The sequence below is a fragment of the Podarcis tiliguerta genome, assembly GCF_965153285.1.
Source record: "Podarcis tiliguerta genome assembly, chromosome: 13".
Lineage (NCBI taxonomy): Eukaryota > Metazoa > Chordata > Lepidosauria > Squamata > Lacertidae > Podarcis > Podarcis tiliguerta.
Window position 1 is genome coordinate 40,235,657 of NC_139546.1, and position 24,920 is coordinate 40,260,576.

The 24,920-nt window shown below is 48.1% G+C and overlaps 2 protein-coding genes across 3 annotated transcripts in view; one reads left to right on the forward strand and one right to left on the reverse strand.

The window, feature by feature from the left end:
* Positions 1-402: 402 nt before the first annotated feature.
* OSGEP (O-sialoglycoprotein endopeptidase) lies at positions 403-12,284 on the forward strand. Of its 2 annotated transcripts, none has more exons than XM_083409927.1 (12): positions 403-666; positions 3,068-3,188; positions 3,823-3,942; positions 4,397-4,572; positions 5,839-5,934; positions 7,027-7,076; positions 8,406-8,484; positions 8,714-8,779; positions 9,801-9,891; positions 11,071-11,146; positions 11,702-11,800; positions 12,090-12,284. In XM_083409927.1, exons 2-12 carry the CDS (start codon positions 3,074-3,076, stop codon positions 12,127-12,129), a joined length of 1,008 nt encoding a protein of 335 aa, XP_083266053.1. In that variant the 5' UTR covers positions 403-666; positions 3,068-3,073; the 3' UTR covers positions 12,130-12,284. The 2 variants fall into 2 exon arrangements, with proteins under 2 accessions (XP_083266053.1, XP_083266052.1); XM_083409926.1 differs by lacking the exon at positions 403-666 and adding an exon at positions 2,224-2,377.
* A 1,055-nt stretch (positions 12,285-13,339) lies between these two features.
* LOC310662765 (solute carrier family 12 member 3-like) overlaps positions 13,340-24,920 on the reverse strand; it is a 33,440-nt gene continuing 21,859 nt past the window's right edge. The window contains exons 15-27 of the mRNA XM_083409854.1: positions 24,114-24,269; positions 23,121-23,220; positions 22,253-22,364; positions 22,000-22,128; positions 20,661-20,767; positions 19,872-19,954; positions 19,501-19,554; positions 18,912-19,016; positions 18,176-18,287; positions 17,384-17,470; positions 15,922-16,057; positions 15,544-15,611; positions 13,340-13,822 (exon numbers count right to left, since the gene is read on the reverse strand). Coding sequence (XP_083265980.1) covers positions 13,681-13,822; positions 15,544-15,611; positions 15,922-16,057; positions 17,384-17,470; positions 18,176-18,287; positions 18,912-19,016; positions 19,501-19,554; positions 19,872-19,954; positions 20,661-20,767; positions 22,000-22,128; positions 22,253-22,364; positions 23,121-23,220; positions 24,114-24,269 — 1,391 coding nt within the window. The 3' untranslated portion in view covers positions 13,340-13,680. The remainder of the gene's footprint in view (positions 13,823-15,543; positions 15,612-15,921; positions 16,058-17,383; positions 17,471-18,175; positions 18,288-18,911; positions 19,017-19,500; positions 19,555-19,871; positions 19,955-20,660; positions 20,768-21,999; positions 22,129-22,252; positions 22,365-23,120; positions 23,221-24,113; positions 24,270-24,920) is intronic.

Below are 24,920 nucleotides of genomic sequence, written 5' to 3' on the forward strand. Positions count from 1 at the left end.
TATATCAACACCTTAGGTTCTCAGATGAACTCTGGGAGGGGGGCGGCCAACGCTAAATAAAATAAATCAGGGGGGGTTGCGGGAGGGTTTGCACAGGATTAAAAAAAAAAAGATGATTATGTTCCATTGCCGGAGGCAGCATCGCTCTGAATGCCAGTGAGTGGCTAGAACTCGCAGGAGGAGAGAGAGAGCCATGCGTTTATGCCAAGGGTTGGTATCTCGCTGCCTTCTGCGATGATAAGAATGTGGCGCTGGGTCTGATCCAGCAAGGCTCTTAAAGAGAAGCAATGCTTTTTAAAATTTGTTATTAAAATGCCTATGCTTGAGTTCCTTCCGCATATGGAGGTGGTCGAATGAAAACCAGAAGTCGAGGGCTGGCTGCCTTTTTTCTATCTCTAGATTCTCTGCCTCTTTCTCGTTGCCTATAATCAAAGAGGAGGAGGCACTGCAGTTTAAATCTCTCCGGAGTTTCTCTCCCCCTCCCCGCCTTTCCCCCTCCAATCCCCGCCCCCGGTTCTTCCTCTCATCATCATCACCATCATCATCATCTCGCAGTCTTGAGTTTCTGCAGCTGCAAACTTGGATCAGGGCAAAGACACGGAAGTGGGGAGACAGAGAACCCACGTGGAGCCCATCGCCACCCTCTGAACTGGGGGGGAAGAGATTGTAAGCCCGCCTCTGGCTATTTCCTTTGCTCCTCTTCTTCGCAGCTCCCAGTGCGCTACGCTAAGCAAATGCTCCGCAACGCTAGGAGGAAGAGGCAGGGCCCCCCGGAGGTCCCCGATTCACACGTGCAATAACTCTCCCGCAGATGGGAGACGAGATTAAGGCGAGAACCCTTCATTTCAGGTCCTTGAAAGGGGTTAACCCAACAGCGCACAGTCTATTGGACTCCAACTCCCATCAGCCCTAACCAGTGCAGCTAGCAGTGAGGGATGATGGAAGTTGTAGTCCACAGCCACCTGCCGAGGCAATCTGCTTCACCGTAGAAGAGCCCTTACGGTTAATAAGTTTCCCATAAAACTTTGGCCCAAATCTCTGCGATTTCTACCTATTTATTCTAGTTCTGACCACTAGAGCAACAGAGAAGAAGTCTGCTCCATCTTCAGATGTTTGGAGGCAGCTGCCAACATCTCTTAATTTTCTCCAGGCTAAACAGGCTCAGCCCTTTCAACCTGCACTGAGTTTGCAAAACCTACACCATCCCCTAATACCCTCTTTTTTGTCAACGACCTGATTAAAACCTGGTAGCCAGAGCTGGAACTGCCCTGTTTTTTCTCCCAGTGGAAGTAAAGCCTGAGCTAAATCTTTGATAGAAAGAGAAAACTCTCAGGTCAGACAAATGTCAAGCACGTGCTCTTTAGCCACCTTCTTGCACATGCCCACCAGAGTGGCAAAAAAGTGGACAGGCATCTGTGCCTGTCAACTGCATGGCTATTACTGCAAGCTTATTATAACAGCATGGAGAGCCAGTGTGATGTGTTGCTTAGAGTGTCAGGTGAGGACCTGAAGATCAGGGTTCTGTCATGAAGCTCACTGTATGACCTTGAGTCTGTGAAGATTAAATGAGGAGCAGGAGAATCAGGACACCACCTTGAGCTCCTTGCAGATGGGATGTTGGGTGGCAAACAGTGGAGAGCTATTGGAGGACTGAGCTGTCTGTGTCCCATTGGCTGTGTTCCAGTGAGGTGCACCTGCCAGTTCTGTTGGCTTCTGTGGGTGGAATGGGTGGGTGTGCGCACCATTTGTCCTTTGCCTCAGGCAGCAAAATATTTTGGGCCTTTTCCTGCACAGGATTGCCCACTCAAACCTTCCTGGGGCTGTTTCTTATTTTAGAGCCAGTTATCAAACCGTGGGGCACAGTGCCCCCGCATGGTGACTTGAGGAGCTTGGAACCAATGGACATACAGTGGTACCTTGGGTTAAGAACTTAATTGGTTCTGGAGGTCCGTTCTTAAACTGAAACTGTTCTTAACCTGAAGCACCACTTTAGCTAATGGGGCCTCCTGCTGCCGCCGCGCCGCCAGAGCACGATTTTTGTTCTCAAACTGAAGCAAAGTTCTTAACCTGAAGCACTATTTCTGGGTTAGCGGAGTATGTAACCTGAAGCGTTTGTAACCTGAGGTACCACTGTACAGCCTTGTGCAAATTAATTGAAACAGAGCATGTTTTCTATCTTACTCGTAATCCTGTACTCAAAACAAACACGCAAAGTCAGTTGATCATTATGGTGTCGGAAGCCTGCAGCCAATAGAAGAGAGTTATTACAGAGCTGGAAAAGCGGTATCCTGATGGTACTGGGATATTGCAGCAGGACCTAGCCCCCTGTCACACATCGAAAGTGGTGAAGAAATTCATGACAGAGCAGCAAATGCAGGTACATACTTGATTGGCCAGGGAATTCCCTAGACGTAAATCCCATTGAGGCTATATGCAAAAGTCGCCTCTGTGCTGTAGACTGTATGACTATGGAGAAGCTCATTCAGGTGCTGATTCAAGTGTAGTATAGGGATCCAAAAATCAACAGTGACTGTTCGAAACTAGTAGACTCCATGCCAAACCGTGTTCAAATGCTGCTTAAAAGTAGCGGAGGTCATATCCATTACTAATGTACGTATATGTGAGTTTTGTACAATAAACCACATTGTTTGTTTCAATTAATTTGCACAAGGGTGTAAAGGAAATAAATAAATACATACATACATACATACATACATACATACCAGGGCAGGAAAGGGAGAAGTGGGAAACCGGGGGTGGGAGTGGTTCTGATACATGTTTGTGATTGTACTCTGTTTTCTTCATAATGGGCTCAGTGGCAGACTTTGGCTCTCAAATTTCTACGGCCCCCTGTGCAACATTAAAATTCGGTGCATGCCTCTTGTGCTCAGTTCTACAGCATTGTTGTGGTGCCCCTTGCAGTACTGTGTCCAGTGCGGCCAAACTGGTCATGCCACCCTAAAACTGCCTCTGGTGGGTTGGAGGCAACATGGTGCCTCTTTGCAGCAAAGTAAAAATTATCTGTCTGTCTGTCTGTCTGTCTGTCTGTCTTTCTCTGGCTTTCCAGGATGCCATGCCTGTGGTGATAGGCTTTGAGGGCAGTGCCAACAAGATTGGAGTGGGGATTGTGCGGGATGGAGAGGTGCTGAGCAACCCTCGGCGAACATATGTCACTCCTCCGGGGCAGGGTGAGTGTAGCCGTTCTACCACTTGATTCCTCCGCCCTGTGTTCCCTGGGGTGCATGTACTGAAGGAATGTCCCATTTTGTGCTTTGTCCAAATCCTACACCGAGCCAGAACCCATGCATGAGATGAGAATTGAACAACTTTGAATAAGTTGCCCTCTCTCTTTTTTTCTGGAATTATATTTTGCATAATTCCAGCTTTCTTTAGCATTATTAATTGATGTTTTGCTAGTTAGGGGCAGGGCAGTATTTGACTGTCACTTTGGCTTCTGAGACCTTGCCAATGCAATTTCAAGCATAGCTACTCCATCGTAAGGTTTAGGAACATGGCTGCTGTTTTGTTTTGTTTTTTTAAAGCTGCAATCTTCAGGATTTGAATTATCTGCTGCTGCAGAATCTCAGTGTACACAGAGACAGCCCTGAGCACGCTTCTTCCTTGCCATTCCGAGTTCTACAAACATTTGCGTAATACTTTCTCTTGATACACAATTTGGGTTTCTGGTGGGTGTGCAGAGGAGTGTGGACAGAGAGAAGGCAGGCAATATACACTGAGTTAGCGCAGCCCTCCTTAACAGATCTGCCTTCAGCTTTCCATGTCTCCCTGTCCTGATGCCTTTTTCCTTCCTCCACATTCCAGGTTTCTTGCCAAGTGACACTGCGTGCCACCACCGGGCTTGTATCCTCGATGTGCTGCAGGAGGCCTTGCAGGAGGCTAGGCTGAAGCCACAGGACATTGATGCTGTGGCTTTCACCAAGGGTGAGTCCCTCACATAATTCTTGCTGGGCAGCCGCCATTTTGGATTCCTCAAGGAGACTTACCAAACAGGTGACCTTGAAGACCAGGTCGGAGGTTCCTTCAAATGTATCTCTCTGCATTCAGGAAACAAGAGGCATCATTGCCACAGTTCAAGGAAACATTTCAGCCAGGCGAAAGCTCTTGAGCTGGTGTGGGGCAGGGCCAGTGAGGGGGCGGGGCCTGAGCAGAGGCCTGAGGGCCAGAGATAGAAGCCTGGAGGGCCACATTTTCTATTGTATCCCACCTTGATATTTTATGATAAGGTGGCAGTTTTATGATAATAACACGAATAGTTCTTGGGTGGAAACAATGAAGAGAGTATTGAGGAAAGCACAGTCGTGATTAGGATGTGTGAGAGAGGCAAATTCCATCTGGTCCTGTTGGCCTTAAGCATCTTTTCCCCTCCCTTATCCAGGTCCAGGCATGGGTGCCCCATTGGTGACTGTAGCAGTTGTGGCTCGGACGGTGGCCCAGCTGTGGGGGAAGCCTTTGCTTGGGGTGAATCACTGTGTGGGGCACATCGAGATGGGGCGGCTGATAACTGGTGCCCAGAACCCGACTGTGTTGTACGTCAGCGGTGGAAACACACAGGTAAGATCTTGTTCTCACAGTGGCCAACCAGATGCCTCGAGAAGTCCACGAGGAAGACCCAAACGCAACAGCAACTCTCCCCAGGTGTGATTCCCCGCAGCTGGTATTCAGAGTTTTGTACTTGGGTGCTCCTCAATGAACCCTTTAGCCCTTTTGGGGGGGGGGCGAAATATATATTTCCTGCCCTTTCCACAGTTCTCCGTCCCGAGTCTTGCTGTGTTTTGAACACTACAGCAAGGAGAGGGCAACCTGTGGCCTTCCAGATGTTGTTGATGTTCTCCAGTTTCCATCAGCCAGCATGGCCCGTGGTCATGGATAATGGGAGTTGTAGGCCCACAAAGCTATTAACTCAGATGGCTTTGCTCTACTTACATTGTAGGAGGCAGTATCTTTCTGGAAAGTGCAGGCAGGGAGAGGGCTCTTGTGCTCAGGTCTGGCTTGGGGGTTCCCCATCATGGGCATCTGTTCAGCCACTGTGAGAAGAGGATGCTGGGAGATGAGCACTTGGCCTGATCCGGAAAGGCTCTTCATAGGTTCTCTCTCCTCTGACAGTGGAGGGAAAATATAGGTGTCTTCCCCCTCCCTCTCCCAAGTTCTAGGACCCTCGTACCTACAGACCGCCTCTCCCGGTATGCCCCATGGAGAGCCTCAAGGTCCATAAATAGCAACACCCTAGTAGTCCTGGGCCCTAAGGAAGTTAGATTGGCTTCAACCAGAGCCAGGGCCTTTTCAACTCTGGCTCCGGCCTGGTGGAACGCTCTGCGTCATGAGACCAGGGCCCTGCAGGATCTGATTTCTTTCCGCAGGGCCTGTAAGACAGAGTTGTTCCGCCTGGCCTTTGGCTTGGAGCCAATTTGATTCCCTCCCCTCCCCCTCTTTCTTTTTTCTTTTTCCTTTCTCCTCCCGTGATGAGGCTGCATTTTAATATTTTAATGTTTCAACATTTTAATGTTGTATTATAATCTTGTTTTTAAGTTGTATTCATTCAACTTGTTTTTATTATTGCTTGTTAGCCGCCCTGAGCCCGGCCTTGCCTGGGGAGGGTGGGGTATAAATAAAAAATTATTATTATTATTATTCCCCCTCTTAATTTATTTCATCTTTTGTATTGGCTGGCTGGCTCCCCGTCCCACTGCTTGGAGATTTCAACCCTAGTTCAGTGCTTAAGGTGTTACGCCGCACTCTCTCTGAGTGTGCTTTAGACGTGTGGTATGGAGGTGTCCTGAGCGTCATCTCTTTCTCCTCTCCTCTCCATCCCACACTCAGGTTATTGCGTATTCTGAGCACCGATATCGTATATTTGGAGAAACCATCGACATCGCCGTAGGGAACTGCCTGGACCGCTTTGCTCGGGTGTTGAAGGTGAGCAACTGAAAGGCGAGACAACTAGGACTGGGCGATACCTGGTTTTCAACATCGCGATACATCACCAGCTAAACACCGCAGTGTCCTGATATGTCACCATGTCTGAAATGAGGATGAAGCTACGTAGAGGCACTGATTAGCTTCCCTGTTTTTGCCACATTGTGATTTTTGCGCAGCACACATATATCATGATTCGTGATATATCGCCAGGTCAAAAATTATGAAACTATATGGATTTCAAACCGGTTTTGAACAATATATTGATATACCGCCCAGCCCTAGAGACAACTACAGATAAAATGGGGAAGAGGAGAAACTTGTTCACCACCAGTGTGGTGTAGTGGTTAAGAGCAGTGGACTCGTAATCTGGCGAACCGGGTTCACGTCTCCGCTCCTCCACATGCAGCTGCTGGGTGACCTTGGGCCAGTCACACTTCTCTGAAGTCTCTCAGCCTCACTCACCTCACAGAGTGTTTGTTGTGGGGGAGGAAGGGAAAGGAGAATGTTAGCCGCTTTGAGACTCCTTCGGGTAGTGATAAGGCGGGATATCAAATCCAAACTCTTCTTCTTCTTCAAGGAAAAAGTGGTATATAAATGTAATAAATAATTAAGAGCAGGCCAGTCCCCGCCCCCCTCTGGGCCCATAACCTTAGCTGCCTGAGACTGAGAGGGGTGGGGATAGAAGCGACACACAAAGCGATGGAGAAATAATTGGCTGCTTCTCTCCTCCTGTTTACTTTCCTCTTCTCCATCTCTCCTTCACCTTGGTGGCTGATTTTCATTATGACTTCGAAGGGGGCGGAGAAGGGAACATCAGCTGTCAGAGATGCAGAAAATGGAAGGCGAGATCCAAGTGATAGCTTCCCTGTTTCTCCTTGCGTGCAATTTCTATCCCTCTCCACCTTTCTCTGACTGTCGCTCAGCAGGTGGAACTCTCATTTGGTAGGGCTGCTCTCACGGGATGAGTAGCGTACATAGTCATATGGCTCTCCAATGGTTGATCTGGCTGGTTCTGTGTGATGGGAAGCGTGATGGTACCTTATGAGGCTGTATAGAGTTCTGACAGCTGTGTTGCCTCTCTCGACTTAGATCTCAAATGATCCCAGCCCGGGCTACAACATTGAACAGATGGCCAAGAAGTGAGTAATGTAAAAAGAAAAAAAGAAAAAATAAACATTTTGTGCAAACATGTTAAATTTTTAACTAGCCGCATGAGTTGCACTGGGTTTTCTGTTTCATTCTCAATCCCATCCTGGCTTCAGAGAAAGTTGTTCATTAATAGTTTGATCTACACCCAGAATTCAGGAAATGCAAAAGGAAAAGTGTCCTGTTTGGGGCACATCCCAAATTGGGATTGAGCCCCAGTTGCTAAAAGTCCGTCCTAACAGGCTTTTGGGGGGCTTCCTGAGCTTTCAACAAATACTATATTCCCCACTTTCAGCCTTTTATATGCAATGTGCGAAATTTATATATATATATATAATAAATTTTACTAAGCAAAGCTGAGATTACAGATTGCAGGGCAGGGACCTAGACCCTGTTCTGCTGGGGATCGGGACCCCCACAGGGGAAGTAGTCACAATTACCAGCACCTCTTCTAGTCTCTTCAAGTCTAGGCAAGTCAGGTCAAGGCCCAGCAGATCAGGACCCTGGACAGCTCCCAGTGAGCCTTGTTGTGGCTGAGGTATGGAAGATGCTCTCCCAGCAAAGGTCCTAAGTTACCCTGAGGCAGGCAGAGTCTTCTCATTCAGTGGTTCTACATCCCTGGGGAGGACTGTCTGCAACCCTTCAAGGGCCCTGTGGCCAGTTCTGCAGTCTCGTGCACCTGCGTGGCTGCAGAGTAGCAGAAGGGAGTCATTCCCAGAGCGGGAGGATGACAGGAGAACCACGTCCTCACTCGGGGGGGGGCACTGCAGAAGAGGATGCTGAAAGTCCTCCCAGTGTGGCAGCTGGCGAGACATGAAATGGGGGACATGACTCTTGTGCCTTATTATGGCATCTTGTAGAAGGAAAGTGTGATGATTATAAGAACGATATACTTAAAAAGCAAAATAATGAATAACAACGATTTAACATAATATAAAATTTATTGTACAAGTAAATAATAATAAAAAAGTGAGTTCACAAGATTATTCGTGGCAGGAAAATCCCTATGATACCCCCACTGTGTATATTTCTCATCAGCAAGGTTTTAGGTTGCCCAATGCCTAGCTATATCCTTGGGAAGACTCAATTTATGCATTAAAAATATAACACACACACCACTTCTTTCCTGTCACAGAAAATTGTATAAATTTGTCCCAAGGTGCACGTATTGGGTGCCTTTCCCCACAATTTTAATGAGGCCTAGTGCGTTGTGGTGTATTTTTAAAAAACCGAACACAAACTGGATTCTAAGGGGACTGGACACCTATAAAACAGCCTTGGGTTGTGAGAGGGGGACTTAACACATTCTGCGTCCTACACAGGGGCCAAAAGCTGGTGGAACTCCCCTATACAGTGAAAGGCATGGATGTGTCATTCTCTGGGATCTTATCCCATATAGAGGTAAGGTTAAATCTTGTTATCTTCCATATCACCTTTCTCTCTGTGTGTTGGGGTTTCTTCTGCCCTTGAATGCTGGATGACAGGCATGGGACGTCTTTCAAACTATAGTCTGACTTCAAGGCAGGAGAATGGGTCGAGTTTGTGCCTGCTTGTAGCTGCACAGCAGCCTTGCCAGCAAAAACGGTGGCAACCCTTCTTCGTTCCCCCTTCTCTTCCTCTCTCTGTGCAGGAAGTGGCTCATAGGATGCTAGCTGCAAAAGAATGTACTCCAGAGGACCTCTGCTTCTCCCTACAGGTGAGGAACTAAGCAGACCAAGGCCTAGGATGGGGCTGATATGCCGCCTCTAGGGTTGTCAAATGAACATAGGAAGTTGCTTGAGTCAGACCATTGGTGCATCTAGCTCAACGGCCTTGGTCCAGTATACCTGAAGGAGCGTCTCCACCCCCATCGTTCTGCCCGGACACTGAGGTCCAGTGCTGAGGGCCTTCTGGCGGTTCCCTCACTGCGAGAAGCAAAGCTACAGGGAAACAGAGGGCCTTCTCGGTAGTGGCGCCCGCCCTGTGGAACGCCCTCTCACCAGATGTCAAAGAGAAAAACAACTACCAGACTTTAGAAGACATCTGAATGCAGCCCTGTTTAGGAAAGCTTTTAATGTTTAATAGGTTATTGTATTTTAGTGTTCTGTTGGAAGCTGCCCAGAGCAGCTGGGGAAACCAGCCACATGGGCGAGGGTATAAATAATAAATTGTTGTTGTCGTTGTTATCTACAAGGACAGGTATTGATGCTCTCCAGGGTTTCACGTAGGAGATCTCTCTCAGCCCTGTCTGGAGATTATGGGAACAGAACCTGGGATGTTCTGATGCTCTACCGCTGAGCTTGTGGCCCTTTCAAGGCCACCCACTGTTGGGCAAAAGCATTTCTGGTCCATCCTCCCGAGCAGCTGATTTTCAGTCCTATTTGAGGAGGAACGAGCAACAATGGTGCTTTCTAGACCAACTTAATGTATCAGCTGCTTCCAGGTCAACCAAGAAAGAGGCAGCAGGCCTCTTTAGAGGTTGCTTAGCAACTATGAAGGGCCTGATTCCTCTCCTTACCCATCAGGGCAGGCAGGAGACAGTGACGCACTTTGTGCCCAGAGATGGAAGAGGGTGGGACCAGTGGGTGTGCAAAGGTACCCACTGTGGCAGTGGGAACCTAATTATGATGCCCACATAAATCCAGGGCCCGGGGCTCAACCTGTGGCCTACACGCGAGACTCAAAAATGAATGTCTTCATAATTGTTTTGTCTGTTTTGGTTTCTCTCTGCCCCCCAGGAGACTCTGTTTGCTATGCTGGTGGAGATAACGGAACGGGCTATGGCGCACACAGGTTCTCGTGAGGCACTGATCGTGGGTGGCGTTGGCTGTAGGTGTCACCAAGCAAGTGTGGTGTGAATGGCTGAAGCCGCTGCCCCGTTCGCGTTCTGAATTCTCCCTTCTCTCCTTCCCCAAGCAAGTCCTCAGAGCGATTTGACCTACACAGTGGCTCCATCTGTGTCACTCGCCCTTCCCGGTGCTTTCTCATCGTTCCCAATGTATGCTCTCAAAACTGAGCTGGGACCCTCTGTTTTCAGCCTCCGTTGAACGGTGTCACATCTAATTGCTTCCCCACCGTTTCTGTCTTCAAAATCCTTAATTTTCTCACCCGTGTTTCACCCAGCAACAAATGCTTCTTTAAAAACTCTGGCTCAGCCCTTTCTAATTTGGAGATTTCCACATATGTGTCTCAAGTTACCATTCCTGATCCAAGATGGCCGCCAACTTGGATGTCTTTAAAAAGAGGATTAGGCAAATTCATGGAGGATAAGGCTATCAATGACTACTAGACACAATAACTATGTTCTTTCTCCACAGCCAGAGGCAGTATATGACTCTAAATACCAGTTGCTAGGAATTACAGGTGGGGAGAGGGCTTTTTGTGCTCAGGTCCTGCTTGTGGGCTTCCCATGAAGTTTGGCCACTTTGAGACCAGGATGCTGGGCTAGATGGGGTATTGGCCTGGTCAGTAGACTCCTCTTATGTTCCTCATTTTATACCCACAACTGTTCTGTGGAAACAAAATCCAAACTACCTGTGTCCACCAGGGCAGTGTTCTTTAACCTTGGGTCCACAGATGTTGGTGGACTACAACTCCCATCATCCTTGACCGTTGGCTAAACTGCCTGTGGATGATGGGAGTTGTAGTCCAACAAGACCCAAAGTTGAAGAACACTATCCTGATCTTGAAGAAGGCTAGGTTTGCTATAGACAGCCAAGACTGAGACCCACCCACCCACCTGCTAGATCAGGCATAGGCAAACTCTGCCCTCCAGATGTTTTGGGACTACAACTCCCATCACCCCTAGCTAACAGGACCAGTGGTCAGGGATGATGGGAATTGTAGTCTCAAAACATCTGGAGGGCAGAGTTTGCCTAGGCCTGAGTTAGGTTCTTCCCTCGTTGGAGGTAGGCAGGTACCGAACATACAAATGTGCTTTTTCTGGCATGTTGTCTGTTTGCCCTCACTGAATGCCCAGCATGCATTCCCTGTGTTCTTCCTTTCCAGGTAATGAGCGGCTGCAGGAGATGATGGGAATCATGTGCAAGGAAAGAGGAGCAAAACTCTTTGCTACGGATGAAAGGTAAGCTTCCACCTGCCTGCTTCGATTCCAAGACCCTCCCAGATTTGGGCTCTCATGAGTCTGCATCAGAATGGTTTCCCAAAGCTGTTTTTCAGATTCATAAACATGGTTAACGCAGAGGGGTAGCTGCGCCCTTTTGTTAAAAAGTATTTTGCAGCAAAAGCAACCAAGAATCTCGTGGCATCTTCAAGCCTTATTTTTGGAAGCTTTTGTGGTCCCACGTTGTCAGATATGCAAAATATAGGCTGAGCAAGTTTGATTTTATTCACCTGGGCCTCAATCAAGACGAGAGTTTGCTCTCCCACTGCAGATGTTAAATTCGTACCGCAAGATAAGGGGACATGCATTGTGAATGATACCACATTGAGCTTTACCTAGAAGCACCGAAATGTCATCTTTGCATTTTGTGGACGTGTGGCCCCATGCAGCTTATTGTTTTATTAATACAGAGGCAGTAAAACTCCAAGCTAGGGGTGAGCCCAGAAGTCCCAGCATTGCCGACACCACCTCAACACCCCTTTAACTGTTAGTCTTCTCTGCCCGTTTTCTGTCCAGGTTCTGCATTGATAACGGGGCCATGATTGCACAAGCTGGCTGGGAGATGTTCCGATCAGGGCAAATCACTGCGCTTCAGGATTCGTGGATTACACAGAGGTGACTGTGCCTTGTTTTGTGAGGTGGGGGAGGGTATCTTGAGTGCAAATCTCAGGCGAGGCCTGCTGCAAGCCCAGGCTCGGGCTGTATTGCAGGAGAGCAGTGCTCCAATGTTGCTTCAGCAGCTATCAAACAGAGATGGTGGAACCTTATTTTTGATGCCAGCCCTGACCTCAATGGTAGGGAACCATAACATGAAATTTTTTTACAGGTAAGGGAAAGTTGGGCAGACAGAACAAAGCGCTGCCCGAATGCAGCCTCAATCTGGCCTTTCCCCACCTTTCCGCAGGTATCGTACGGATGAAGTGGAGGTGACTTGGCGTGACTGACCACCCCTTCTCTCTGCATGCATGTCTCCTGAAGGCAATAAACAGTCGGATACATAGACATTGCGGGCAGGAATACCAGGGTTGCTTGAATCTCCATGGACATTTGATGGGAAACTAATTCGAACCAGAATAAACGCTTTCATTTTTGTTTAGAAGTTCCTGTGGTGTTTTCTGTCCTAGGCCGCAGAAGCTGTTGCATGAATAGAAAAAGGGGGGGGGGGTACAATGTACCTTCTTCCTTTCGGAAAACTAAGGTGTGATTTGTGGATGGGCTTACTTGAGCAACCCAAGACCTAACCAAGAGGGACCATGGAGGTCAGAGATGGGGAATCTCCCCCCTCCCCCTGCAGCCTGAGGGCCATCTTCTTTGCTGGGGGGCCACACATGCAATTGTTACCTTTTGTGCAGTCTGCTAGCTTGTACACCACACACCTCTCCATCGTCACCCAGGCCAGCAAGAGGGTTCAATCACACATTCCTGCGAGGCAGAAATACTCAAGGAACGTGTGAAGCAGAATTGTTGAGGGATGTGCCCTTGGAAGACAGTGTGGTGGTAGCTAGGGAAGCGGTGCTGTATGGAGAATCTAGAGGGCCAGATAAACACAAGATGAGCCTTGAGATCCAGTGTGGTGTAGTGGTTAAGAGCGGTAGACTCATAATCTGGTGAACCGGGTTTGATTCCCCGCTCCTTCACATGCAGCTGCTGGGTGACCTTGGGCCAGTCACACTTCTCTGAAGTCTCTCAGCCCCACTCACCTCACAGAGTGTTTGTTGTGGGGGAGGAAGGGAAAGGAGAATGTTAGCCGCTTTGAGACTCCTTCGGGTAGTGATAAAGCAGGATATCAAATCCAAACTCTTGAAGGGATACACTTGGCCCCAGGGCCTGTGTTCCCCACACTCCAGTGTAGGTAGAGAGGATCAGACTCTCATTGGCATTAGATAGTTTGCCAGATCTCAGTTTGCCATTCTCTAAAATGGGAATAATACTCCTTTCTAGAATTCCTCTGCTAAACTCACCTTTCTCTCCCGCTTTGCTACATTTGCAGAACCTTCTCTCCCCCACCTGGGATTTCTGCATCAACATTAAGCATTTAGTCCCTGGTGTTAAAACCTGTTCTGGCACTGCACTCTCCAGCGGCTCCCTTTGTGTGATTTCGGTGGCTTTGCTTGAAAAAGCCAAGAGCAACTCACAGGGCAGGAGCCCTAGACGTTGTTAACCAACAATATTTAAAACGTATTTAATATTTACAGATGCTCCCAGGCTTCAAAGCACAGAACCCCCCAGGAAATCAGTACTTTAGAGCTTTCAAGTCCATCCGGTACAATCCTGGAAAACGGAAACGAAGAAACTTAATGCTCGGTTGCAGAATCCCCTCAGAACATGTCCCTGCTTTTTGGAGACACAGAAACCAGTCCTTTGGCTTATTTTTGCAGGTAGCAGAGCCAAAATATGCCTGTCTCTGGAGTCTGTCTTAGCAATGAGGCTGCAGTGTCACAATTGGGGCTTCAAATAGTCTCTCGCACGGCACTCCCTTGATACAGCGCTGCCTCCTACTGGCAGTAGAGGGTGAGAGCATCCTCCTGGTTGCCTCGGATGAAGACGACCGGCGGGTGGAGGCCCTTGGAGACCATCTCGAGCCAGGCCATGTAGAGGGCGCTTGGGCAGGCCCCTTTCCGTACCACGGGGAGGCTCCTAGAAAAACAAAGGGAGGGTAGGGAGAATGTTAAGAGCGTTTAACTAGGACGCAGGAGACCAGGGGTTCAAATCCCCACTGGACCAGTCGCTCACTCTCAGCCTAATCCTACCTCACAGGGTTGTTGTGAGGATAATGTGGGAAGGAAGAGGAGAACAACCTATGTATGCCTTCTTGGAGGAAAGGTGGGATAAATAAAATGGGAAGGCACGTGAGAGAGGGTGGGCTGCTTGCAACATCTGAAGGCAGCCCTGTTTAGAGAAGTTTTTAATATTTAATGCTGTATTGTTTTTAATACTTGATTGGGTGGCTGGGGAAACTTGGCCAGATGGGTGGGTATAAATAATAAATTATTATTGTTGTTGTTGTTTTGTTGTTGTTGTTGTATTATTATTATTATTATTATTATTATTATTATTATTATTATTATTATTGCAAGTAACAAATCCATTAAAAATGTTTTCTTTAAAAACAGGCCCTCAATGCCTGTTCTGGCCTATGGCAGCCCACGTTCTGCACTGAGAGAAAGAGAAAGGGGCTACTGCTGTAAGATACTGATGCTTGTCCCACTCCTCTGGAACCAATTATTCCAGGAAAAAGCTATACAGTCATACCCCAGAAGTTGAACAGAATCCATTCCGGATGTCCGTTCGACTTCCGAAACATTCAACTTCCAATGCGCGGCTTCTGATTGGCTGCAGGAGCTTCCTGCAGCCAATTGGAAGCCCCCTCAGACGTTCGGCTTCCAAAACAATGTTTGAAAACCAGAACAATCACTTCCGGTTTTCGATCGTTCGGGAGCAAGAACGTTCGACTCCCAAGGCGTTCGGGAGCAGAGGTATGACTGTAACTTAGTGGTAGATTATCCTTTCCATGTAGAAGGTCCCAGGTTCAATTCCTCACATTTCTTGGTAGGGCTGTTAATGTCCCCTGTTCAAAAACCTGAGAGCTGGCCAGTGTGAACTCTACTGAGCTAGATGGACCCAATGTTTAGTATCAAGGTAGTTTTGTGTGCTAGGAACTTGTGTTCAGAAAGCCAAGAATTTTCTTTTATTTTTGGACCAGCTCCTGATTTTTTGCACCCAGGGCCGAATTCTCTTCATGGGCAGAATTGGAATATATGTGACCCTTACTATCACCACCACAACATGGGGGACGATGACTGTTGTTTCACCCACCCTTCAGAGAAATGGGGACCAGCAGCTGGTTGCTTGGGGTCACCCTGGGCCCTGAGAGAGTTTGCCACCAGGCCTACAAGCCCCTAGAGCGGGGTTTCCGAAACACAGGTCTCCAGCTATTTCTGCACTACAATTCCCATCGTTCCTGATCACTGGTCCTGCTAGCTAGGGATGATGGGAGTAGTCTAAAAAATAAATAAATCTGGAGACCTAAGTTTGGGAAACCTGCCCCAGAGCAGGGATGGGGAACCTGTGGCCTTCCAGATGTCATTGACTATGGCTCGCATCAGCCCCAGGCAGCATGGCCAATGGTCAGGGATAATGGGAGTTGTAGTCCAACAAAATCTAGAGGGCCACAGGTTCCCCTTTCCTATGAAGGCTGTATCTGTTACCTTATGTCTCAACCACCTGGTGTGGATCTTCTGTCAGAAATCAGAAAGAACCCAATGGGGTATGTGCACAAGAATCATGGAACAGGGGCAAAATCACCCCATTCAGGGATCTCAATGTTTGAAGAAGAAGAAAGAAGGGAAGTGACTCACATGACAATGAGGGCTGCATTCCTAGAGTGGTCTTGAAGTATCTCATGTAGACGCATGTGCTGTTCAGACTGAAGACGCCATGTTGGAAAAGGAGGAAAAGAGATGTGTTAAAAGTGAATTTTGGTCACCCCTTCCCCCTATCACGCTCCTTTAAACCTCAGTAGACTCTTTCGCCCTATTGGAACCAGAATGGGAAGCTACCAGCATCCAGAAAACTCCCACCACTTTGGATTATGAAGGACGGCTCTCTGTTTTGGTTCGCACATTGTTTTAGGAAGCGCGAATTAGGTAGGTTCGGTTTTTAATACGAACTGAATTAAGGCACCCCCTTGCACAGGACCCTCAAACACTGGGGACAGAATCCACAAAAAACCCCACCTTTTTCTTGTAGACTCGGAGGTCTTCGTCCGTGACCTTCCACGGTGCATCCTTTTGCATCTCTTCCACGGTTTCCTGGCCTTTCTGGCCTTCATTGAGCCGGAAGGGAGCTATGATGTCCTCAAATTCTTTGCGACTGCCATGGTAGGAAGGTGGAGGGGGCGGGGAAGGGGAACAAGTCAAGCCAAAGTTAGGAAGACAGAGCGGAGCAAAATGGAGAAATGGGAGGAAGGGCCCAAACCATATGAAGGAACTGTATTCTTAAGTGGAAACAACAATCAAGGCCTATGGAACAATTTGGGAGTGGAACCTTGAGGCTTTTTGCACAGACTCCCATGTGGGGGAAGCAGGGAGGCACCAAACCTGTTGCTTTCAAAATGTATGAATGTACAGAGGTTAGCTTTAAATAGATATACAAATGGTCTAGACATCTGTTTTCCAGTCTGCCTTTGCTTGCTTGAAGTGTGCGGCCAAAACAGTACTGTCAAGAGGCAAGGGAAAGTCAAGGGCTGAATTTGTGAGACTCTATGACCTTTTGCCGTTAAAAAGAAAAGAAAAAGACCCTGAAATGTCCCAACCCAACTAGGGACAGTAATAAGAAAAAGGTTATTTCTCACTGCAAAGCTAAGGGCTGCTGGTGACGTCAGATGTAGACAATGACTAATCTTCTTGCTCTGCCCTATTTCTCTCCTGGGTGAAAATTCCAAGCTCAAAATGGCAACTTGAGTAACAGCTGTGTATTTCAAAACATCCTCACCCATTTTGTGGAGCGCTCATCATTCACAAAATACACAACCTTGCTAGACTGTCACTGGTGAGCAAGAATTGTAACAAGAGGAACCCCTCCAGGCAAGCCTCCTTTTTTATTGTACTTTCACAATGATTTGTACTCATTATGTTGTTAGGGCAGTTACACTAAGGCTACCAGACGTCCTCATTTCCCAGGGACAGTCCCCGGATTTACAAGTCAGTCCCCTGACAAAATCCACTGAATTCAACTGAAGTTGAAAAGAGTCCCTGGATTCATTGAAAAAAATCTGGTAACCTTAAGTTACACATGATCCCACTTTCAATACTGTTTGCGCCTGCAGAGGTTTCCACGCAGACATCTTGCTTCGTTTCCAATCTGTGCATACCCTGTAACTTCCTGTAGCTTTGTTATACTGCAAATGTTCTGGGATTTCTTCTTCTCCTGTCTGCTGGTTACAGTGCAAGGGAGGTGGCCCTCCAGCAACAGCATTGGGGAAGCTTTGCAGAATGATGTGTGGATGGGTATGAATCCACCACTATTATTGCATCAGTGACATGTTGCAGAAAAAGCCTGCCCCCCCCCCCAAGCTACTAGCTTTGAGGGCTGCTGAGTTAGAACAGGAGTGTCTGTTTGAGGCTGGGGCAGAGGGATTGTGGGACAAAGACAAGACCTCAGGGAGCAAAGAACAAGGGGGGGGGGCAGGGCATTCACCTTGTTTCTTCCGGCCTCCACATTATTTCAGGCAGCACCACGACCTCGGTGAATCCCAGGCGGAATTTGGTCAACAAAAGATCGATCCTGCAAATCAGGATGAGAAAGACAGAAATTGGGAATGGGGAAAAGGGGGACAAGTATTTCTCTACTAACCTCGAGGAGACAAGAAGGTACGAAGACATTTTACAATATTTTTTCTGCAATTTTTTAATTGTTTCATTGCCCCATTTTTGTTTGTGCTTTAAATACAAGAAAGGCAGCATAAATTTAAGCAGCATGTTAAGTGTCTTAAAGACAAGAAATGCAGCGTAAATTTAAGTGGCGTGTAAATAAATAAACCACATAATAAATGTGCACAAGAAGAAATGTCAACAAGCACAGCTCTTCTGTCTCCTGTGGCATGATGATGTGAAAAGATGGACCTGTCAAAATTCTCTCTTCTGCATGAATTTCTCTCACTTTCTGTATTTGCCCATGTACATGTGTGTGTGTTTATAATGAATTAATATACGTCAAAAACTTGATTGTGGAAAAAGAAAGCCAACGGATAAAAGCTTGGAATTAAGGAGAACACAGGCAAAAAGCAGGACAATGACTTATGGCTCACACCCTTGTAGTGCCTGGGACAATCCGGCACCAAGGGGCAAACTATCTTCCAGTGGACCTTGCCTGAAGTTCTGGAGCAGCCCTCCGTTAAACTTCCGAGAAGCTCACCAGCTCCTCCTCCTTTACAGGGGAAGCGTTTTAATTTGGCTTTCATTATTCCAGCCCCCAATCCCAGCCTCTTACTCTTCTCTGTGCTCTTCAGCATTCGCGATCTGCCCGCTGATGAAGACCCGGACTTTGCAATGACTCCAACGTTTCCGGCGGGTGAGGAGGTAGGGAATGAGGAGGGTGAGCCCTGTGGAAGCAGGAAGCAAGAGGCGGAAAGTCATAAGGATGTAAGTGAAGCCCCAGGGAATCAGGCCAAAGGCCCATCTGGTCCAAAACCCTCTTCTCCCAGTGGCCAACCAGATGGAAGTCCGCTAATAGAGCCCAACTTGCAATGGCAGTGCTCTCCACCCTGTTGAGTCTCAGACCACGCAACTCTCCCTTTCTGCTCACAGCTCCTCCACCCACAAAGATGGATTCCGAATTTAGGAAGAGAAGCAACGGCCGTGTGCTCCCTGTAGCCTTTTCTTGGTGCTCAAATCCCTGCCCCCAGAAGGAAATGGGGTGCAAGGCCTCCGCTCCTCTAGAAAGGGGGCACACTGCACAGTTTGGGCTCTCCTTGGGAGACGGTCAGTGAGGGGGGAATTACGTTGCTAGGAAACCAGAATTGGGTTGGGCTCAGATGTATAGCACATTATTAATTAGACAATCATTCTAGGACCTTTTAAACTATGCGTGGGGGCTGTTGCTTTGGTTGTTAGTATGCTATGTGTTTTTAATATTGTAAACCACCCTGTGATCTTTGGAAGAAAGGTGGTATAGAAATGATGATGATGATAGGAGCAAACTTAAACTGGGAAGGAACCATACGTACCGCCATCATCGAAGAGCCAATAGATGTCAATGTTTTTCTTCTTCTGGTTGCCCTGGAAATAGGTTTCCAGGTGTGTGTCAGCACCAACAACTTTGTAGCTGTCACCTGCAGAGAAGAGTAAATGAATGGGGGGAGCCTTTGCAGCGATTCCCCTCTAGCACTCCCACATTATTAGTTAATTAACTAATCTAAGGCTTGGTGCCAAAATTGGCTTCTTAGTGGTTTCCTAGCATAAAGGTCAATTGCACAATCATTAACATATGAACATCCATAATTACAATTCAAATATGCGCTGCGTGATTAAAACACACAGTAAAAAAACAAAAACCCACTAAAGCATAAAAATATCAGAAACCCAAATTAAAATTAACAGTTAAACAGTATGTTTCAAGCTTCTAGTACTCATTTTTGAAGCTCCTGAGTTTTGGGCCTGGAACACCTTCATTCAAACCCCTATTCAGCCCATGTAGGGATATGGCCAGAGCACCCCTGCCAGGGGGGGCTTTGTCTACTCAAGAGTCCTTTAGCTCATTCTACTAAACCACATTTTTTCTTTTTAGAGCAGCCTCACTCAAGGCGTCCAACTTACGCTTCTGCTTCTCTTTGCCCAGCACTGCTTCCGAGTCTTCAAAGCCCATGTTCACTGTTGTGGAGAGAGATGAAGAGAGGATTAGTCGAGGCTGTGTTGTTTTTTTAAGAAGCCAACAACACCAGAACGAATGATGCAAATTAAGATATTTCATCCGCTTTTCCTTTCTTTAGACATAGCATTTACTGCTTTGCCAAATCTGTTTTGCTTCTGCTAGCCTTGGAGAAGAACGAAGAAACCACAAGAGCCGCTGAGCGTTTTGCCACCAAGGACAGCTCCCTCTTTCAAGTACCCTCTTCTTCCAGAACTAGATGGAGGCTTTACAGCCTCCAGCATTTTCAGGCCCCGCCCCCTTTCCTGGACACACCCACCTTGCGCTTTCACCTTCCGCGACACATCCAGTCCATCGCGCATCCGGACCAGGCACACCCCGGCGCTGAAATCGAAAGAGTCGCTGCAGACGGGGAAAGGGGGAGAAGAGAGAGCTGTTTAGATCAACATGCAGCATAGTCTTTCCCTACTTAATGAGGTTATCTCGTGAAGAGAGCGCCTCTGAACATGCACAAAGTTGTATTCCGCCCAATTAGTCCTTTCAAGAAAGCAGGGCCTCTGTGCCAAGGAAAAGCATTGCCAGACATTTTGTATGCACTTCGGCCCACCCGACTAAGACTCTTTGCTGCTGCTGGAATTGGTTGAAACCAGGAGTGGAGAAGCCTTTTCATCCCGAGGGCCACACTGCCTCATGGGCAACCTTCCAGGGGCCAGATATGAGTGGTGGGGCAAGGGCTGGGGCAAAAGAAGATGCCTCCATTCCAGCCACTCAATAGCCAGAGGTTTCGACACACATTACCTCCCTCCCTCCAGGCAAGCCAAGGCATGATGTGGAACAGGTGACCCTTCCCCATTGTCCATGCTGGCTGGGGGCTGATGGACTGAGTCCAAAAACAACTAGAAGGTTAGAGCATCCCCAACCCTGCTATAAAAGGGAGAAAACATTATCTTGCAGAGGTCTCGCCATCTGGCATGCATGGGCCATACAGCCCACTGGCTTTGCAAACTCACATTCCTCTAAGCATCAGGTAAGTCTTGTTGAAACCCGTTTGAGCCCAGTCTCCTAAACCCTCCGCTGCTTCCCCTTCCCATCGCCTCCATGCCCTTACTGTATTATGCCCACGTAATTCTCCAGGTTCTGCGGACTGTCGGTCTGCCAATCCTGCTTGAAGCCCAGGACCATGGTGTTGGGTTTGAGTCGCCCCAGACCTGAGACCTAGAGAGAGAGAGAGAGAGAGAGTGCACAGGGGCTGCCATTAACTTGTAGCCGTATAAAGGACAGAAATCCAGCCAGGCTCATGTCCTGATGCTTGGCAACTGCTCTTCAATGTCCCAAGCAGAGGCCTTTCTTCCTGCCCCTTCTTCCTCCTCGAGACCCTTTTCAGAGGGCATCATGGGCTGATCTCCGAGGTGAGCCAAGAACCAGAAGTGAGGCCAATATTCAGAACCAGAGAGAAGGCGAAGACAAATGGAAACCCCTGGGACCAGGGTTGAGAAAGGAGGCAGAATTCAGGACCAGAGGCCAAGCCAGATGGCACAACAGGACTCAGGAAGACCTTGCTTCTTGAGGAAGACTGAACTCGAGCAGGGAACCTTCTTATGGTCCAGGAGGACCCGAGGACCAGTCTTGGTGGGAAGGCCAGTCCAGGGGCCTGCAGACACTGAATTGCCGGGGGCAGATGTTGCAACGTGCAGTTCTGTGGCTCATCACACAGGGGAAGCCTCACACAGGTCTGAAGGTTCCTCGTTTGTGTCACTGATGGGACCTGGGGCTTTTGGTCCATTCTCACCCATCTTAGATGAGGGGAAGGAATTGGAAGGACAGGAAGGTGAACTCCCTGGTCCCTCTTGCTGCGTGAGGGAGCACCCTAGCATCCACATGCGTACAGAGGAATTAAGAGCTCCTCTCTCAAACTACGCACATCAATGTTCTCCATCCCTTCATGCTTTTTGGCATCTCTGGGCAGATTGTGCCATACTTAAAGCACATCTGATGCACATTTTAAGCAAACGGCTCCCCCCACCAAGAATCTGTCATTTTCCCCTCCCAGAACTACAATTCCCAGCACCCTTAACATACAGTGGTACCTCTGGTTACAAACTTAATTCATTCCGGAGGTCCGTTCTTAACCTGAGACCGTTCTTAACCTGAGGTACCACCTTAGCTAACGGGGCCTCCTGCTGCCACCGTGCCGCTGCCGCATGATTTCTGTTCTCTTCCTGGGGCAAAGTTCTTAACCCGAGGTACTGCTTCCAGGTTAGCAGAGTCTGTAACCCGAGGTGTTTGTAGCCCGAGGTACCACTGCACTGCAGTTCCCAGGATTCTCTGGAGGAAGTAATGTACTTCAGATGTGCTGTAAATCTATGGTGTGGACCTGCCCTCTCCCTTTGTTGCTCCACTCCCAATGTTAAAATGACCCTTCTAGGTCAAGACACACCCACACACACCTGCATGAGGCTCCTGGCTCCAGCTCTCAGGTCCCCTGTTGTGATGAAGTTGTAAAAAGAGCGGATCTTGCGAGTGCTGAGCCACTGGAGTTGTTCGTTGTAGTTTTCGAAGCATGAGGAGTCTCCCAGCTGACCGTGCAATAAAAAGATTGATAGTCTGTTAAAAATGGCAGCATCCCAGCTCGTCATATTTCCCTGGCCTCTTTTCCTTCCATCAACCCCCACAAGGCCCTCTCAGGGCAGGTAAACTCACCTCAGCCACGTTCCCACATATCATGAGGCTCACTTTCTTGGTGAAGGCGTTGACAAAGTCCACCAGCGCTGGGCGGAAGCTGGGTGGGCCCGAGAGGACCAGACACTGAGGCCTAGGAAGGTGAAAGAGCTGTAACTAGGGGCCACTTAATTGGTTACCGGGATTTGTAGTTCTGTGAGGGGGGGGTGCCTCCTAACAACTCTGAGTAACCTTAGCAAACTGCAGTTCCCAGGATTTGATTTGATTATTGAATGTATATACCGCCCTATACCTGGGGGTCTCAGGTAGGTTCACAGAATAAAATCAAGATCTATAAAACCACAAAATACATAATAAACATAAAAACAACCATTCAATAGCTCCCCCACCAAAAAAAACCCCACACATTTTAAAAGGGCATAGGATGCAAATCAGATCAACTAAAGGCCTGGTTAAAAAGGAACATTTTTGCCTGGTGCCTAAAGGTGTATAATGAAGGTGCCAGGCGAACTTCCCTGGGGAGAGCATTCCACAGACAGGGAGCCACTGCAGAAAAGGCCCTGTTCTTGTGTTGCCACCCTCCAGACCTCTCGAGGAGGAGGCTACTCTGGGGGGAGCCATGGCTGTTTAAAATTGTATAAGCGTGCTTTAAATGGATGGCGTGGGTGTGACCATTTTTAACCCTGAGTTTATGCTGAAGGCTGCAATCCTAAAATGCAAGCTCCATTGAGCACAGTACAAGTTACTTCCGAGTAAACACGATGCACGGGATTGTGCTGTGCCTCCCCAGTCTTTAACCCACCCCACCTCAGAAAGGGGAACAGCACCAAGGAAATCTGGCTCACGGGCCTTCTGTTCTTCACTTGATAAACTAAAGTAGCTCCCTCACCGAAAATTCTTGACGTGGTCCTCTACGTCGTTCAGGTTCACAGCATTTGACAAGGCCATATTGTAGGTGCCAGCCTGCACTGAGGAACCCCAGTTTACCTCTGTGGGCAGGGGAGAGAAATGAAGAAGAACTTTAGTCCATATCTACCTTCTGTGACGGATTCAGATACTGGAAGGACCTAGAGGGGTATCCCCCACTGAAGGATCCGCTTCAGGACACAGGGAGATGATCTTGCCTGGAGTAAGGCTATTTGCCCTCCTTGCCCAGGCTTCCCAACCCTCCAGAAGTTTCAGACTACAATTCCCATCAGCCCTCGCCAGCACACTGCTTGAAAGGAGCTGCACATGGTGCTATTCAAACCCTGGCCATCAGCTGATTGGGCCCCAGCTGCATGATACATCTAAAGCCAAAGGATCCTGGGAAGTGTAGTTTGTCAAGGGTGATGAGAGTTGTTAGGAAACCCCTATCTTTCTCTCACAGAACTACAGTTCCCAGAGTTCCCAGGGAAGAGGGATTGATTGTTAAATTTAATTTCATTGTACACAGGTTGTACATTGACAATAAAGGTATTTTTATTAAATTACTCTGGGAACGGTAGCTCTGAGAGAGTTCCCTTAGCAACTCTAGGCACCCTTAAGAAACTATCTGGGGCGCGGGGGGGGGGGGAGTCATGGCTTTAGCGTGGTATGATACTTTGGGATTCGGTGAATTGGTTTAAGAAATAAAATCTCCTCCAGCTGATAAGGTTCCAGTGGTTGGCACTGGTGAGGCACATGCTGCCTTAAGTGGGAGAGGCATAGCACCCACAACATGGTATAGTCCTCACAATGATGAAGACTACGTAAATAAGCCTTGACCAGAATTCCTTGACATTTGGACCTGAAGCTCACAGCTCTTTCTATAAACTAAGCTGGGAAGAAGGTGTGGAGATCTGGGGCGTTCTACCCCCACCCCACCCTTTGCTTCTCAGATCCAACGCCAGGCTCCCCTCACCTGGTTTCTTGTAGGTGGTGTAGGCCAAGCTGATGACGATGATCCCGATGACAATGAGGGCCGACCACCAATTCAGCAGGAACATGATGACCACGGAGACAATGGCGCCAAACAGGGCTGTCCATTTGCTGAAGTAGCGGAAAGAGGGCCTCCAGCCTGGAGGAGGGTGATGATGGGGGAGCACAGGTGAGATCAAAAGGCATTGCACACAGAGAGGGAGCCCAGATGTCACCCTGGTTTATCCTATCATTGACCTAACACAACTCTACACACAAGCATGTGGCCCCCCAAAAGTATTTGAGGCTACCAATTTCCCTCCAAATGTCTGCTGGTTGGCTATGCAGGTCCAGAATCTTGTGCGGAACTCAGAAGACACTCAAATCTCCACTCAGCCATGAAGTTCACTGGGTTAAATTTGGGCCTCTCTCTCTCTACCTAACCTACCTCACAAGGGTTGTTGTGAGGATAAAATGGAGAAGACAGAAGAGAATATGGAGAGGAGATCTTTGCTAATGGTTAAATTTACTCAGGGACTGAATATCCCTGCGAGAACCAGGGAACCAGGCAGAGGGCCTTGTTGGTGCCCGCCCTGTGGAACGCCCTCCCACCAGATGTCAAGGAAATAAACAACTATCTGACTTTTAGAAGACATCTGAAGGCAGCCCTGTTTAGGGAAGTTTTTAATGTCTGATGTTTTATCGTGTTTTTAATATCCTGTTGGGAGCCGCCCTGAATGGCTGGGGAGGCCTGGCCAGATGCGCAGGGTATAAGTAATAAATTATTGTTGTTGTTGTTGTTGTTGTTGTT

Excerpts from the sequence above, each read along its gene's own strand:
- OSGEP (XM_083409926.1), top strand. The coding sequence starts at position 2,357 with ATGACAGAGCAGCAAATGCAG. Across the intron at positions 2,378-3,067 it reads TGACAGAGCAGCAAATGCAG|GATGCCATGCCTGTGGTGAT; the intron begins GTACATACTTGA and ends CTGGCTTTCCAG. Across the intron at positions 5,935-7,026 it reads GCTTTGCTCGGGTGTTGAAG|ATCTCAAATGATCCCAGCCC; the intron begins GTGAGCAACTGA and ends CTCTCGACTTAG.